Genomic DNA, 17,183 nt, shown 5'->3' with positions numbered 1-17,183 from the left:
CCTATTGGAAAAAACAAAAGTTGGATCCAAAATGGCCGACTTCAAAATGGCCACCGTGGTCGCTACCCATCTTAAAAAGTTTGACCCCTCACATATACTAAAGTGCCACAAAGAGGACGCTAATATCACCAACCATTCCCATTTTATTAAGGTGTATCTATATAAATGGCAAACCCTGTCTATATAAATAAATGGGGTATATGCACTTTTAATTTCAGCCCGCCCCAAGACTTCCAGTTAATTGTCATCCCATTCAAAATTGCTGTTTAAGATCTTCACTGCCTGGCTGAGATACAATATAAAGTGCGTCTCAGACCAAACAAGAAGCACTGCATTATATTCTTACAGGTCATGTCTTTAAAAACACTGTGGTAAAATTCATCTCCATATGTTAATGTTTCTGTGCTGGTCTGCAGCTTATAACAGCGCCAGTGTTTAAATGGTCTTTGTCTTTTTACGCTTTAAAAAAAATGGATGCTTGGGTCTAATTAACTGATTGTATTTTAATTACATTACCACGACGATGCTGTAAAATGAACCTTATGAAATTTATAATACTCGCACTGCTATAAACAAAAAAAAAAAAAATGCTTAAACCAGCCTTGGGTTAGCTGGTCAACCAGCCTGGTTTTAGAGGAGTTTTGGCCATTTCTAGGCTTGTTACCAGGCATTTCCAGCCTGGTCTTTGCTGGTCAGGCTGGGAGATGACCAGCTAAACCCAGCTTAGACTGCTTTAAGCCGTTTTTTCAGCAGGTCTGCACATAAACCTTTCACCGGAAGCTCATTATTTGCTGAAAACACAAGCCCATATTACCCATTGAAGTTATGTCATAATGATGCATGGTCACGTCCTCTCACTATATCATCACGTTACGATATAAATTCTGACTTCTTTTATATACAATGAATCAGAAAGTGACAGAAGCAAATATTGAAGTGACCAATGACATGTGAGAGGTTCAGTGTCACGCCTCTAGCTCAGCATGGACAATTTAATTGAATATTGCATAATAATGCTGCTGTACATGGTTGCAGACCAAGATTTCCAAGAGATATAGTAGTCTGTGATTTGTTTATAATTAGTTGAAACCAAATTGGCCAGAAATCACGATTAAAATCAGCTTGTATAAATTTAAGCCAAGTGTGAAAAGCAGACCCCAAGTGCAAGACAAACATTTGTTTTTTGTAAAAAGTCAGTCATGTTTCATTTGATAACAGGATTACAATCTCTGTATTTACAATAAAAAAAAAGGAAATTCTCCATTCAAAATACATGAATATACCCAGACAACACGGGTCTCGTTTAAGAAAAACAAAGTAGCATCACAACCGCAACCAAAGACCAAACTTCAAACTCATGGATCTTGATCGAGCCGCTGTTCTGTCCGCGATCACACTGCAGCAGACATGACTGACCGGATGAATGAATGGAGGGAGGAATAAATGTCCATTAGCAGAGTCCACATTCTCTCCTCTACAGTATGAGTGTTCAATCAGAGTCTGCCTCAGTCTCTTTGGCCTTTTTCTTTTTCTTCTTCTTCTTTGCGCTCTCTGTAACCTGTGGGAAAAGAGATGCGTATTTACAGTTTCATCTTTACAGTGAGAGCAGGATAAAGCTGAAGAGTCCAGATATATTATTTGCTGACCTCAGTTTCTTCCTCCGCTGGAGCCTCGGCCGCTGCCTCCTCTGCCAACTTCTGCTTCTTTTCTTTCTTCTTTTTCTTCTTTTCCTTCTTGCTTTCTTCCTCCGTCTTTGAGGTGTCCTGAGCAGCAGCTGCAGCTTCGCCTTCACTTCCACTCTCGTCTCGTTTCCTCTACAACAAACATTGAAGGACAAAAAATAAACATTCAATATCGATCAGTATTGGATTTAAAAGTACTGATGCATTTCAGCAGTCAGGTTTACCTTTGCAGAAGCTTCACCACCCTTTTTCACCTTCGTTGTGCTACAACAGGAAAAAAAAAATGAATGAATTAACATTTCATAGTAGCGATGCAAGTAATAAGAGTAAATAAAATAGTCAATTGTTAATCCATTTAGGAGACAAATTGAGCTTTGGAAAATTCACATTTAGTAGACAAAGCTGATATACAGGGTCTCTGCAGATAACAATGTCAAATTTAACACCTTTTAAGACCATTAAGTATTAAATTTAAGAGCTATATCGAAATATCAAAAACACCAGAAAGAAAATGTAAAAGCACAAAATTAGGGGTAAAATAAAGTTATTTAAATTGAACAGTAGTGAAGTCAGGTTAAATGCACCATTGAACTACAGAAACACAAACATCTTAATGCAGATTTATACTTTCACCTGGCACCGCACAACTCACGAAACGGATTAAGGCTTTTATACTTGACACGTTCACCATTGAGATATTTTTTTTTAAATGACAGGGGGCGCTCCAAAAAAACAAAGTAAAATCAGACAAATAAAATGATAATCATTATCATTGAAGATGTGTTTGGGGGCCTCTTTTTTTGTTTTAACAAACTCATCCCTCAGAGTTTTTCCAAAGTTTTACAAAAACTTTCCTCCTTTCCCATGGCTGTTGCAATTTCTAGCCAATAAATATTGGTCATTCTGGCAAGCAGAAATGTAGCTGTGATAGAAAATGGGTAAAAATTAGATAAGGTATTATAGCTGTATTATACTGTACTATTCACTCTTTAAATAAATCCCACTATCAATCCCATTTTATCACTAAAATAAAGTGAACTAGTGTCTGCTGTACAGTGTTTTGTAAAGTACTTCAATTACTCTGTTGTGGTAATACTATGGTTGCTATGGTAACAAATTGTATTAAAAACAAACTACCCAGTGCTTTAGTTTTTTTTTTTTTACAATATGGGGTATATTTTTCAACAATTCAACACACTTACATGTAGTAAAACTAAACTGTATTTCATTTTATCAGTTCACTATTCTTACTACTACAGTATGCTGAAGCTTCTCTGGAAAAGCACGAAAGGAGTCCGACGGAGCGAGAGCAGATCATTTGCACGTGAGCAGCCAGTGTTTTGAGAGCTCGCAAGCAGTTTTGTCCATGAACAAAGGAAACCGGCGCGTGAGCAGAGATTCACTCTCTCGTTATTCAGCGCTCTCGACTTATAAAACTGCACTTGCGACATTTGTCAGTGAAATAACGGCATACTCTGCCAGCCGAAATCATGTCGCGCGCACTCAAAGTGAACTTCCGCAAACACAGCGATGATGTTACATTTGAGTTTAATATCAGAAAGCTGATTGGCTATTGCAAGTTGACTTTTTTGCAGTTGTAAAACAGAAAATTACAATTGGACTAGTAAAATAAAGTAATAATAGTCATAAAACTACAACAACCCCAAAAACCAAGCAACAACAACAAGAATTTAAATGAGCATTAGATGTAGCGTTACATGGACATCGCAAAAATATGACCTGTGCAAAAATATTTAAGACCAAGAACAACAAATTTAAGATTTTTTAAAGCCATAAATGTCAATTTTTTTAATTTAAGATTTAATACTTTAAGACCCCGCGGGGACCCTGATATAAACATCTACTGTTTGAGCACACTAGCTTATAGATATCCTATACAACGAACAATACTCTTACTAATATCTAGGGGTGCTAAGATCACAACCCACAGTTTAAAAGGCATGATTAATAACGAATAAGAGATCGCCTCTATATAGATCTTACATAAAAACATTTTGGCTTTCGTGTAAAATATAATGACGACAGAAGTTGTGAAGGCACCAAAATGCTTTCTTAAGATTATTAAAGGCATTTTGTGTTGCTACACGTTTAGCCTGCATTAATGCAGTCAGTGTAAACCTGCACAAGTGATCATTAAAAGAAAGATCAGGATCAGGAAGAGTTATGCAGATGTCCACAGAGCTCAGGTGTCCATCGTGCACACATCGTGCAGACAGCATTAGCCTGAGCTCAGGGTTTTGCTTTAGCAGACAGACTCCCTCTAGGCTCACAGCAGAACAAAAAGGGATAACAGTCTGCAGGAATGTGTGCGAACACGGAAACATGCATACCTGTAGTCTACATAGCCCTCTTTCCAGTCTGAAGGTGTGCTGTTGTTTGGTTTGCCATGTTTGTCTAGAAGTCCCTTTTGGATCATCATTTTCTTCTGGCTGGCCTGAAATGCAGGAGTTGCCACATTTAAATAGTACATCATTATTAACATTTACTCTGGGGCGTGTACCATGAAGATGGATTAGCTGGCTAGCCTGTTTAAACACGCACCAATTCTGGATTTTAGGCAGCAGGAACATTTAAATAATTTTGGATTGCCATTGTATATTATGCTGTACTGCTAATATGCTTTAGTTTAGAGACCACAAAGACATTTAAGCTATTGTATTTCAATAGGCTGTCTCTTTCGTATCTCCAGACTCAAACTTTCATATTTTTACGTACTCACTTAAAATAGGCAGGAGGCATCTGAAGCCAAACTAAATTTGTTAAAAAAAAAAAAAAAAAAAAAAAAAAAAAAAAAAAAAGGGATTTATGAGGGTCCTAAAAGCAGAAAATGATTCAGCATTAACTTGATATATCCGACTTAAGAAAAACTCCCACAACAAGACACAGGGAGCCAATAAAATGACTTTCCAGCAGTAACATTTAAATTAATCACACACCACACTGTGCTTAGGATTTGAACTATACGGCAGACTATTAAAAGGGGTGGTTCTTTTCTCAAAATAAATAAAGACCTTTTTGCAGTTATTCACCTCATTTTCTATTAAATTATGAATTTCAAACACTGCTTTAAAGCACTAACCTTTTCTGGATTAGCTTGTTGATTGATTATTATAATCAAACTTTAGTGCAACAAAAATATTTCCTACAAAGTGCTCACCATACTACTATTTAACCATGAAGTGTTTTACAAATGTGCATTTGAAAAATAAAATAATTAGATTTTTAAAATTAAACATTTTAAAATTAAGAAATATGAAACACTAAATGTATTATTCATCATGAAAAAACTAATTAGGAATCTGTTAAAACATGTTTTAATTCAAAAACTACCCTATAGGTAAATAAACAGGTCAGCAAGTCAGAATTTGTCCATTTAAATGTAATTTTATCTATCTTAGGCTGCTTTCACACCTGTGAATCGATTCAGTTGTTCCGAAATAGAGATTACTATTGTTACATTGTTGCTCTTTATTCTTGGCGCGGTTCGCTTTCACACAGCAAAGTTTCTAAACGGACCAAAAGAGCTAAAACAAGTCACGTGTGAGTAAACTCTCCTCACATTGGTCAGTGTCAGGGTTAATTTTGCAGAGTCTCGGTCAGCTGTCAGGAGAGGTGGTGGTTTGGTGGTGTTTAACAAGGTGCGTCCATCTGTAGAGTGAGGAGAGACGGGGTGGGGAGGGGTGAGAATGATGCACGACGTAGCCCATTTGAGGACCGGGAGGAAGACGCAAGATTACCAGGAGATTATCACACGTTTGCGGGCATCTGGAAACTCGCGAAATTTCCCGCCCTATAATTCTCTCTTCATATCGCCGTATGCCTATTACATATCCATAAAACACAGTGATATAACCGCGCTCGGATCGTATCGCTTTCTCACTGCAATGGATCCGCTCCAAAGTTAAGTTTTAATCGAGCCGAGACCACCTCATTCAAACGATTTCGGAGCGATTGATTTGGCACAGATCCTAGCATGATTGCTGGTTTCACATATGCCAAACGAACAGCACTAACTGGGCAAATGAGACAGGTTCCCAAACAAAAGTGGAGGTGTGAAAGCACCCTTAAAACCTACTTCTATCGATTATTTTCACAATTTATTATGGCATACTGTCAAAATCGAGACAAATGAGCTCATTAAGGGGCCAAATTATGGACTTTGTCAGTGGGGGGGTGGATCTTTTGAACCACATACCCCTCTGCTTGGCTACGGGTCTGAAAATACAATAGGTTCTGCCATTAACTAGGCATGGGACGATAACCGTTTTGAAGGGATACCATGGTTTGGGAAAAAAAAAGGTTTTTAAAACAGCCAAAATATATATTTTTTTAATTTACTTTTAGTTTTTAGGACAACAGTATCTCCAGCAGAAAAGATATTCAAAGATGCCGTTTCAAATTGTAAAGAAATCGGTGTTTTAGAAACTAATGAAAAGAGCACAAGTCAATAATTCATTTTCATTATTTGACACGTTTACTGCTACAGAATATTTTAAATTTAATTTTTTTTTAAATATATATTGTTTTTAAAAGGGGGAAAAAAAATGTTGTTGTTTTTTTTTTTAAAGATTATATTTTAGAGCAGTAATAACAATATTGTGATATTTTTGTCCAAGGTTATGATACTGTCAGAATCTTATACCGACCCATGAACACACAATTGTTGTTTTAGATAAAACTGTGACTTTATACTGCCGAGAGATTGGATTTAACTTCATTTGCATTAATAAACCAAAATGACTTCCTTTTAGCAGCTCTTTTTATGAGCGTACAAGCATTTTTAAATTCCACTTACACATTTTGGCTGCGAATTGTTAATTTACTCACAGAAGAAACTAAAAAAAATCTAAATATCTTAATTTCAAGGCATGTGATTGGCTGCTTGCTACTATTGTCCTGCCTTCATCTGCACATGCTCATGAACTCCAGAGTAAACAAAGTGATCAACGTCGTTCTACAACAAAGCCTGATTGCACTAGTTTGGATTACAGGGTTAATTTTGAGTTGATATAACCAGAGTTCAAGCCTACATCATGGCGTCAAATTTCTCTCAATGTTCATTACCTTTGGTCCAAGACCCCATTTGCGTGGATATGTGTCTCTCTCCATGATGACTCTCTTGATTTTAGCGACAACCCCATGGTCACATGTGGATATTACAGCTGTGGTCATCAGAGCAACCGCTGAAGGAGGAAAATAAAACCATTGAAACCCATCCAAATCCTAATACTTCAACTGTAAAGTCTTGCAGAGCCATCAGTCATGGGTGATAGATAAACGGTCATCTTTGCAGCAATGCTAATGCAATCTACATCACATCATGTGGCTGAGAATGGCGCATGCTACAAGTTTCAAAGGATGACATTTACCTGTGCAAATGGCTTCTCCTTTAGTAGTTATAACCACAATGTCTTGATTGACCTCGATGCCATCTTCATACCGAAGGACGCCAGGTAGCATAATCTTAGCGCCATAGCATATAGCGTTCACCTGATGCAAAACAATTAGTTAGGCCAGCCGAATATACTTAAACATTGCATATTGAACAACTCATGCTGCATTACAGCCATCAGTCATGGGTGATAGATAACTGGTCATCTTCGCACAGTGTGCTAATGCAATCTACGTCACATCATGTGGCGTGCAACATGAAGATTGTTAAATATTAATGTAGGGTGTAGGTTTTCGTACAGCGCTGTCCTTCATGACGATCCTCTTGTGGGAGATGAGGAGTTTCTCCAGAGGGAAGATCACTCTCCTCAGGTACGTCTCGTCTTTGTTGTGGTCAAACTGCCACTGGGCGTCCAACACATCATGCATGGTCACCAGGTTATCCTGCAAGAGAAATCAATTACTAGATTTTCCTTGTCAGACCTATTCTGGCTGCTTATATTCAGCAAATGGTATTGCATTACTGCCTGTACAATCCTTTAACATTTGTTCATGTCGGCTGAAGGGTTTAATAAAGGAGGTCAAAGTATAACCCCTTCATGTTGATCACCACTCAGCCATTTTCTGTACCAAAGATTAATTAGCAGAACTGGGGAGAAACCCAGAGCTGAACTCAACGCTTTGGCTCTACAGGTTCTCTTCGTACCTTTTCACCCAAAACACCGGAACGGACTCGTCGCAGCTCCTGCATCTGCCCGCCGACCCCCAGCAGCAGACCCAGATGCACACACAGAGTTCGGATATATGTGCCCGCTTCGCAGCTCACCCAGAAAATACCTGTCGAGTGAGAATATATATAGATATGGATGCAGACAATCTCACACTGGAAATGATCATTACTCTGGATAGCAGCCATCAGTCATGGGTGATAGATAACTGGTCATCTCTGCACAGTGTGCTAATGCAATCTACATCACATCATGTGGCTTCAACATTATTGAAAGGGATAGTTCACCCAAAATTTCACTTTCGTTTCTCTTCAATGCTGTAGGGCTGGGCGATTAAGCAATAATCAACATTCAGAACCTATAAATCTGCAGATAAAATATAAATAATAATAATTCCAGGACCATTTTTTCCAATTACTTGTCACGTGCCATAGCAATATCACCCTGCAGCCCGAGACCGGTTACTCACTGAAGCTAAGCAGGGCTGAGCCTGGTCAGTACCTGGATGGGAGACCACATGAGAAAACTAGAGCTGCGTCCCAAATGGCACACTATGCACTCATACACTTAACCACTCAACAGGATAGGATATGCATGTAGTGTTGTCCCAAATGGAACACTTTTTTTACTAAGCGGAAATTCAAACCGTTTCCCTGATGACGTTTGCCAAATCAGTAAAATAAACGACCGAATTATCAAATAATACCTGCAGTGAGTATAACCGAATTCACCATCAGGAGGCGCTATAATCACTCTCTTAGGAGAATTTTGCTTTCACCATCCAAAATAGTTATTCAACATGTGCGTCCGATAGCTCCGCCCCTTCCGCTACGCAAGCAAACCTGTGGTCGTTGAGTGCATGAAGTGTCCATCGGTCTACACTTCATTTTACCGGCTGAATGAGTGCATCATCCGGGTAATTAAAGTGCACTTATGATTTTTAGAGTTTTCAGTGTGAACACACTACCTACACTAATTATACTACAAAATGGCGTAGAATAGTGCATAAGTATGCAATTTGGGACGCAGCTTAGGTTGCTGTTGGAAGTGGTGTTAGAGGCCAGCAGGGGGAGCTCAACCTGTGGTCTTCGTGAGTCCTAATGCCCCAGTAAAAGTAAAGGGGACACTACACTCTATATAATCTGTATATATCTATCTACCTATCTATTTATTTATCTGCAGATGAAGTGTAAAAAAATATATATATATAAAAGAATTAAATAAATTAAATAAATAAAAGATTGATAGATTGATCTATGCAATAGCCCCTGATCTACTGCACACTGCAAAGCAGCCAAAGTGAAAGCCTGTGCATTGCTGCTGCTCTTCATACATGCCTAAAAGGCGTCATGAAGTCAGCGTGCAGCTTTCTCCTTTCAGATTGGCCAATGCATCTGGGTTTACAACGTAAATGAGGCACATTCTGCACAGTTTTCACTCCACATGATGGTAATCCACCTCTCTTATTTAGTGTGAACCCAGCACAAGTGTTATTATATCTGCCTGCCGGTTCAGTGCCCTAAACATGCACAGCGAGTTTGCGTTTTCATGTGGATGGAGTTTTTATTTGAGTTTTTTTTAATAACAAAAGTGAGGGAAAAGGTTCATAAAAATATGTGTGTGGAGCCTTAGATTTATTCTAAATACTTTTAAGCACCAAAGAAGAATAAAGTTCTTACACATTTGAAGCTATAAAGCTCAGTAATTAAATACAATGTCTATTCCTGGGTGAACTAACCTTTTAAATAAAGTCCATACACAAGACATTAAAAAAATAGTTTACCTAATCTTCTCTCAGGATCATATTCAATAAGCTTGCTCTCGTAGATGGTGCGCACTCGCAGTTGGCGCTTCACAGCAGCGATGAGCGGCGGCCGCTGGAACAGAGCTCCTGTTAAACACTCCAGAGCCTGAGGAGAAGCACAAAACAACCAAAAATCAGTCTCAGATTTCCTGCAGCCTCTGACGGTTAACAGTCCATGTGTATGTGATCAGAAATGTCAGTTCTTCTTTTGTGAAACCGAACCCTAAACCCCCGCATGAGCCTCCAGCAGCCTACGCTACAGTAAAACACTGCAGCGGAGAGCCGGAGGCCAGCAGGAGAGAGGGACGGAGACACTCAGAGAATGGATAAACAGGTTCATCACGCCACATACAGCAACTAATGCACACTAATAACACACAGCTTTTCCCTTGAGGCACTAATTACTTTATTTAAATGAGCACTTGGAGTTTAATAACTTGGGTTCATTGCATGGCTTTATGTATGGCAAGTGTTACTCAGCCACCAATAAACTTCAAGATTTGTCACAATTTTAATTTCATAAGGTTAACAGCATAGATAATGTACTTAAAATATAATCAGGTAAACAGATTCAAGCATTCGTTTGTGTAAAACAAGATGAAGGGCTGTTTAAATGCAGATTTCAGTAAAATCAGGCGAGCAGTGAAACTATTGAAAAAAAAAACTGTGGTAAAATATCTATATTTTACATGAATAATGTAATGTAGTACTTTTGTCTGATATGAGAAACTTATTATCTCAATCGGGCAGTGAAGATAATGGAGTAAAAAAATAGATATGGGTAGCATATGATCAAAATAAATTACTAGGGATGCACGATATATCGGTGGCCATATAGTTATCGGCCGATAAATGCTATTTTTAAGATTGTTACTGATCCGATGTCTAAATTAGGCCGATATCTTTAAGCCGATAAATTATGTAATTGTTTGTCATGAAATCATCTGTGCTCGACGCTCAGGTGTTGGATCAAACTCTGACTGCGCTTCGCGTGCGCGCATCACACAATGCTTGATATTAACAGCATAATCAAACTTTATCGCTCATTTTTCCCGCAATTGATAGCAAGAACGAACATAAAAGCATCGTCTGATTGACCAACAGCATTAAAATGCATTCAAAAGAATCTAAAATGCCAAAAAGGATAAATCTAAGCCGCATTTTTTGAAGTAAATCATACTATCAGTATTTAGGTTTTCGCTTGTACGGTGGCTCAGAACTATCAAAATGCCTCTCAAAACGCATTTTTCGACATTACGTATTTGTACATTACTGCAACACGTTTTATTCAAGAATATTTGAGCTGGTTTTAGCTTTCATTTTCATTTTATTTAAAATATGTTTAAGTTGTTGGTTAATTAAATCACATTATGTCATTTAACCTATTATTTTTATGCAACATTCAAGTTGCATGTCAAGTTGCTATGCAAATTAAAGGAATATATTTTTGGCATGCTAATTTATGTGAGAATATAGGTCTATATGACCTTGAAATTTAGAAATTATTTTTTTGCTTTGAGTTTAGACTACTTAGCTCATAGGAGCTGTTCAGTCTTTTATTAGGATTTTTTTTTTGAATAAAATCAGTTTTTCACTGTATAAATATATATTATTTTGAAATATTTATAATTATCGGCCTTTATATATATATATATATATATATATATATATATATATATATATATATATAGGCCTCCAAATCTGAAAGGTTATCGGTTATAGATATCGGCCAAATAATCCATATCGGTGCATCCCTATAAATTACATAAACAATCTGAATGTAGCCCATGTGTCAAAGTTATAAAAATTAGCAGATAAAAAAGCCAGACCAGAGTATACAGCTGCTCGACTGCTCAACTAAAATATCAAGTGTTTAAAGCAGAACACACTCCTACTTACCCTCGCTAGCTGGTGTTCGTTCTCTAGTGCATTGTGCAGCCGTACTATGCCCACATACTCTTTGCCTGAAAGTAACGGCACAAGAGTAGTAAGGAGAGGCCACTAGTTTTAATGTAACTGTGCTGGTATTTACTGTAAAGAAGCTGGGTATGCTGCGGTGATCATACTGTACCTGCGCTCTGCTGGGATTTGACCAGTCGTGTGGCTCGCTCCACACACACGATCAGGCAGCCCGTGACTTTGGGGTCCAGAGTGCCACTGTGACCCGTTTTTTCCACACGAAGGATTCTCTTGATCCAGGCCACGACTTCATGGGAGGATGGGTTTGCGGGTTTGTCCAGATTAATGAAACCAGACCTGGGAGGATGGATGATAGAAATACTTGTCAGAGCTGTTTTGCAAATCTACAACACGCTTGTGTTTTCTGAGAAGCCATCAGTCTTGGGTGATAGATAGCGAGTCATCTTTGCACAGAGTGCTAATGCAATCTACATCACATCATGTGGCTTCATGCAAAGGCCTCGATATACCAAAGTTGAAGAGCTGTGATGAAACTGTATTCAAGAACTTTATTCTGCATCAAATTCGAGAGTTTTATGATTAAAATCACCATTTGTGACGATTCTTAGCCTGGCATTTAACAGATGAGGCTCTAGGGTAAAGTTAAACAGCAGGGTAGAGTTTAACATGGCGCTCTAGGCTAGCAGTAATTGGAGCTCAAGGGTAGCGTTCAATGGCAGACGGCACTCTGGACTATTGTTTAACGGCTGACAACTTTCTAGGCTGGCGTCGGACAGCGCTCTAGGCTAGCGTCGGACAGCAGACGGCGCTCTTGGCTAGCGTCGGACAGCAGACGGCGCTCTTGGCTAGCGTCGGACAGCAGACGGCGCTCTAGGCTAGCGTCGGACAGCAGACGGCGCTCTAGGCTAGCGTCGGACAGCAGACGGCGCTCTAGGCTAGCGTCGGACAGCAGACGGCGCTCTAGGCTAGCGTCGGACAGCAGACGGCGCTCTAGGCTAGCGTCGGACAGCAGACGGCGCTCTAGGCTTGCGTCGGACAGCAGACGGCGCTCTAGGCTAGCGTCGGACAGCAGACGCTGTATCTAGAGTTTAGTCAATTGAGCCAATTGTTTAACAAATAGCTCTAGGCTAGTATTTAACAGTGGACGGCACACTCTAGGCTAGAGATTAACAGGCAGACGCACTGTAGGGTAGCATTTAACAGGCGGAGGGTGCTCTAGGCTAACATTTAACAGGCGGATGGCGCTCTAGGCTAGCGTTTAACAGGCAGACGGCGCTCTAGGCTAGCGTTTAACTGGCGGACTGCGCTCTAGGCTAACATTTAACAGGCGGATGGCGCTCTAGGCTAGCGTTTAACAGGCAGATGGCGCTCTAGGCTAGAGCTTAACAGCAGGCACTGCTCTAGGCTAGCGTTTAACAGGCAGGCAGCACTCTAGGCTAGCGTTTAACAAGCAGATGGTGCTCTAGGCTAGCGTTCAACGGCATACAGCGCTCTAGGCTAGCAATTAACAGGCAGACAGCACTCTAGGCTTACGTTAACCAGCAGACGGCATGCTCTAGGCCAGAGTCGACCAGCAAACAGCATGCTTTGGGCCAGCGTTTACTAGCAGATTGCACACTCTAAGCTAGCGTTTACCAGAGACAGCATGCTCTAAGCCAGCATTTAGTCGATTCTGAGCTTGGAGTTCAACAGAAGGTGCTCTAGATTAGCGTTTACCAGTAGACGGCGCACTCTAAGCTAGAGTTCAACAGCAGATTCATCTGATTCAATGTCCTATGCTAAGCTAAAACATTCGTTTAACTCTAGGGGAGCTGTGAAATTAGCCTATTTTCAAATAAGGTGGAGTTTTTCCTTTTCTTTTAAGAGACGATTACGTTAATCCAAGACTTCATACCTGACATAATCGTGTATGCCCCTCTTGAGAGGATTGGAACCGTGTGGTAGAGGTGTATAATGAGCCGTCCTGATGTTCAGCTTATCAAAGTTCTGCAGACAGACATGTATATAGGTCAATAAAAACACTAAAAGCGACATTAAACGTTTAACCCAAGTATGTGCATGTTGTCAGTCATGTATAATCATCTTGGCCAGAGCCGGTCTGATCCTCCGCACCAGCACATCAGACTCCACAGCAACTGAACCAATAAAACATTGACCCAGCAGTGCAGAATCAGACGGCTGAAACCCTGCGGCCCAGAACAGACTGCAGGGCCGCTTAGAGACAGAACCAGCAGCGCTCGGCGAATGGATAAACAAGTTCATCACGTCACACACCACAGACAAAGTGAGAGGACTTGTGGGTAAACAGAAACTGACCTTAAGCAATAACGGCCATTGAGATGTGTCCAAGCTGGCAACCTTAGACTCAGGTTTAATGAGGAAGTCTCCGCTTTCTTGAATGTCCTGATGGCAAAGGTAGCTTTATTAGGATTTATTTATCATTTTAAATCCATATCAGCAGCACTGGCTATATTCATGGCAAAACCTATACGATATGTACAATATATAACATGCAATCCGATCAGTTTCCTAAACATTCATTGTACAATAAACAGCACTGAGTGTCACATACAATATTTTATTTTGATTATGTACAGTCTGGTGACAGCATTTGGCTTCATTGAATGCCAGTATTGTGATAAAGTTGGTTGTATATTCGCATTTTCAGAGATTCACATTTATTAAATAGTAAAGCAGGATTTAAAAGATTATAATGTACAGTTATGAGCACAAAGCACATTATATTTGTAACCATAACAGTGTAACAATCTCTGTAAGGTGCCCATATTATTAACCATGCTACTTTATTTGGTTTAAAATCACATGCAATGACTGCTAAATAACATTAGCACTATTTAACTGACTGAATGATGTTGTACTGTTAGTCATTGGCTGTTTATTTTGATTTCACCATTTAGAATTTAACAATACTTTCCTGAAATTATATTAAGGTGAAAGTCCAAATGTGCAAATATAAAACCAACCTTACCTCAGGACAGAAAGGAGTGTGAAAGGAATTAACTAGCTTAAAAATAGCCTATACTTGCAAAAATAACCTATACATGCAAAGTCAAATTTAACAGCATATGCCATGGTTAAATCATTTAATAACATTAAACATGCACGTATAAGAAAAGAAAATTACCCCAACTTCTTCATCAGAAATCTTCTTAGACTTCCTTTTCTTCTCTTTCTTACCTGATCCAACAAAAACAAACAAACAAAAATCACGAATGTTTCATAGACATACATTTAGGATAAAAAAAATAAGAGTCCTCCTCCTGTTAAGGGTTGTACATTACTGTGCATTTTTAAGCTAGACCACGTGGCGTGTTGGAGCAGCACGTGGGGTTAAACTTCCAGTTCTAACCTTACAAAAACACCTCTAAAGCTTCATTATTAACATTATACATTACATTAAATCGCTGTGACTTCTCATTATCCGTGTATCAATCTAAAACATTCACTTAAAAATAATAAATGACCTTGATTTTAGGTCTGCATAAACCTGATAAGACTTTACAGTGTCCACAACAAGGACCACTCCCTACATCACAATTATAAATGTGTATTAGCCTATTACATGTGTATTAGTGTTTAATATTAACGTTATTACGGAGTTATTTAACGTTAGTTGCTAAAATGACCAGATATCCAACTTCAGCACATAAATGACCATTTCCAATAATATTTTTATTATGTATACATATAGTTATATTACATTTTACTTGTTTGTTTGCAGAGAAAAGTTCAAAGTTACTACAACTACTAAAAGTAATATTAATTATTGAAGAGGCACTTTTAAAAGCAGATCAGGCTTTGCCTTTTTGCACGCACCCGGCTGCCATGCATGTGGTTGGAGTTAAAACATGTATTTACCACCAATCTTCTACTTACTTACTGTGTTTTCATACAAACAATCTATAATACAAGCTTATTTGCGAGCAACATCTCAACACATGTAGCCAAAATGAATAAAAGACGATCTTACTTTCAGTGTCCGCCATCTTCACCACAGCTGCGCGCTTCTGAACTGCAGCACGTGTGAATGGCCGAGCATGCGCATTTCTCCACACAGGCAGCGCGCGGGCTCACATCTCGGATTTATAGTATCGCGATATTGCGAGAATCAGAATCCACCAAAAACAACGAGAGATGGAGCCGCACGATGGCGCAACATGAAGAGACGCTTCAGGAGAACAGAAACTCCGTTTACAGAAATGTTTTAACTTTAAAGTGCTGTGTAGGACATGTTAAGGGCAGTAATGTATTATTAGGTAATTAATAGCAAGAAAAAATAAATATACTGTAACGGTATATTTGATTTTCTGTAGCTCAAACTGTAAACTGAGGTAAAATGGCCCCCATACACTAACAAATAGTGCTAATTGTTCAAGCTACTTATTTAAAATGAGCTGAATCAACAAGTTTTTTTGGGACAAATTGATTGTTTTATTTTAATCCTCTTACATTTGTAAAATCAATTAAGTTAACTTAATCGATTTGTTTTGGGAAAACATGAAGTAATTGTGTGGAACCCAGTATTAAATATTACAATGATGCTAATAGTAAATTGATGTATATTATTCTGTAAAATGTTTAATAATCAAACATTGTTTTTAAATTGTTTTGACATTTTGAATAATTTACTTTAGCTGGACAACGCAGTCGAAATCAAATTTATTCTATGAACTGTGTAAAGGTGTTTGTAAATGTAATATTTGGGAAACATTTAGGTTGTCATTAAATTAGTTGTCCAAATATGTATGAGGTAAAATGAGGTGTCAAGACATTTGTGCTGCCATTACATTACAAACTAAAAGAGAGGGACAATTCTCCAGCAGGATAGCGCTCCTCATACTTCAGCCTCCACATCAAAGCTCCTGAAGGCAAAGAAGGTCAAGGTGTTCCAGGATTGGCCAGCCCAGTCACCAGATATGAACATTATTGAGCATGTCTGGGGTAAAATAAAGAAGGAGGCATTGAAAATGAATCCAAAGAGTCTTGATGAGCTCTGGGAGTCCTGCACTGCTTTCTTTACCATTCCAGATGACTTTGTTAATCAGTGATTTGAGTCATGTCAGAGATGTATGGATGCAGTCCTCCAAGCTCATGATGGAGTCAGACACAATATTCATTCTGTCTCCACTGCAGCAGGACTTTATATTCTATACTGGACATTATTTCTTTTCAGTGATGAGACTTTAAGCAGAGTCAGACCTTACTGTCCTAATAAAATCATTCAAAATCAAGGCATGATCATATTTGATTTTGGTCAAATAATTGTAATCGGGGCCTTTGCTTTTCATATAAGCCACTCGAATAAAACTTAGATATAGACAACCAAATTTCTGTCAAGTTGTGTATTGTTTTTTTAGACCAAAATATCTTAGAAAAATTAACCAGCTCAGAAAAAATAATGATTTATTAAATAGAAAATAAATTTAAGTCTCTTATATAATCTTTCAAATCAGATTGTGGTGTACTGTGATTTCGAATACGTGGTAAAAGGGCAGAAATTTTATTTATATATGATTTATATTATTTTTATCTAATAACGATATCTTTAAAATCAGTATAATTTAAAAAGAAATGTTAATAGCAGCACATGTGTGTGTGTGTGTGTGTGTGTGTGTA

At 38.5% G+C, this 17,183-nt stretch overlaps 1 protein-coding gene, 1 long non-coding RNA gene and 5 other non-coding genes across 7 annotated transcripts; 1 reads left to right on the top strand and 6 right to left on the bottom strand.

Moving 5' to 3' along the window:
• Positions 1-957: 957 nt before the first annotated feature.
• Positions 958-15,624, bottom strand: dkc1 (dyskeratosis congenita 1, dyskerin). The gene is made up of 15 exons (NM_001033107.2): positions 15,538-15,624; positions 14,692-14,744; positions 13,863-13,949; positions 13,441-13,532; positions 11,698-11,882; positions 11,526-11,590; positions 9,606-9,732; positions 7,801-7,931; positions 7,395-7,538; positions 7,073-7,193; positions 6,768-6,886; positions 4,034-4,137; positions 1,907-1,946; positions 1,647-1,814; positions 958-1,558 (listed from the first exon to the last, which is right to left on the bottom strand). The coding sequence occupies exons 1-15, from the start codon at positions 15,551-15,553 to the stop codon at positions 1,490-1,492; spliced, it is 1,521 nt and encodes a 506-aa protein (NP_001028279.2). The 5' UTR covers positions 15,554-15,624; the 3' UTR covers positions 958-1,489.
• LOC141379922 (uncharacterized) lies at positions 1,678-4,505 on the top strand. The gene is made up of 2 exons (XR_015520802.1): positions 1,678-2,245; positions 2,430-4,505. It is a non-coding gene; the product is annotated as an uncharacterized LOC141379922 (long non-coding RNA).
• Positions 6,955-7,030, bottom strand: LOC137488879 (small nucleolar RNA SNORD83). Its single transcript, XR_015520944.1, has one exon. It is a non-coding gene; the product is annotated as a small nucleolar RNA SNORD83 (small nucleolar RNA).
• Positions 7,268-7,344, bottom strand: LOC137488878 (small nucleolar RNA SNORD83). The gene has a single exon (XR_015520943.1). It is a non-coding gene; the product is annotated as a small nucleolar RNA SNORD83 (small nucleolar RNA).
• Positions 7,645-7,781, bottom strand: LOC137488885 (small nucleolar RNA SNORA36 family). The gene has a single exon (XR_015520950.1). It is a non-coding gene; the product is annotated as a small nucleolar RNA SNORA36 family (small nucleolar RNA).
• Positions 8,005-8,081, bottom strand: LOC137488876 (small nucleolar RNA SNORD83). The gene has a single exon (XR_015520941.1). It is a non-coding gene; the product is annotated as a small nucleolar RNA SNORD83 (small nucleolar RNA).
• On the bottom strand, positions 11,956-12,032 carry LOC137488877 (small nucleolar RNA SNORD83). The gene has a single exon (XR_015520942.1). It is a non-coding gene; the product is annotated as a small nucleolar RNA SNORD83 (small nucleolar RNA).
• Positions 15,625-17,183: the final 1,559 nt, after the last annotated feature.

This window comes from Danio rerio, chromosome 21 (assembly GCF_052040795.2).
Source record: "Danio rerio strain M-AB ecotype USA chromosome 21, GRCz13ab, whole genome shotgun sequence".
NCBI lineage: Eukaryota > Metazoa > Chordata > Actinopteri > Cypriniformes > Danionidae > Danio > Danio rerio.
This window is presented reverse-complemented; position numbering and strand designations above follow the sequence as displayed.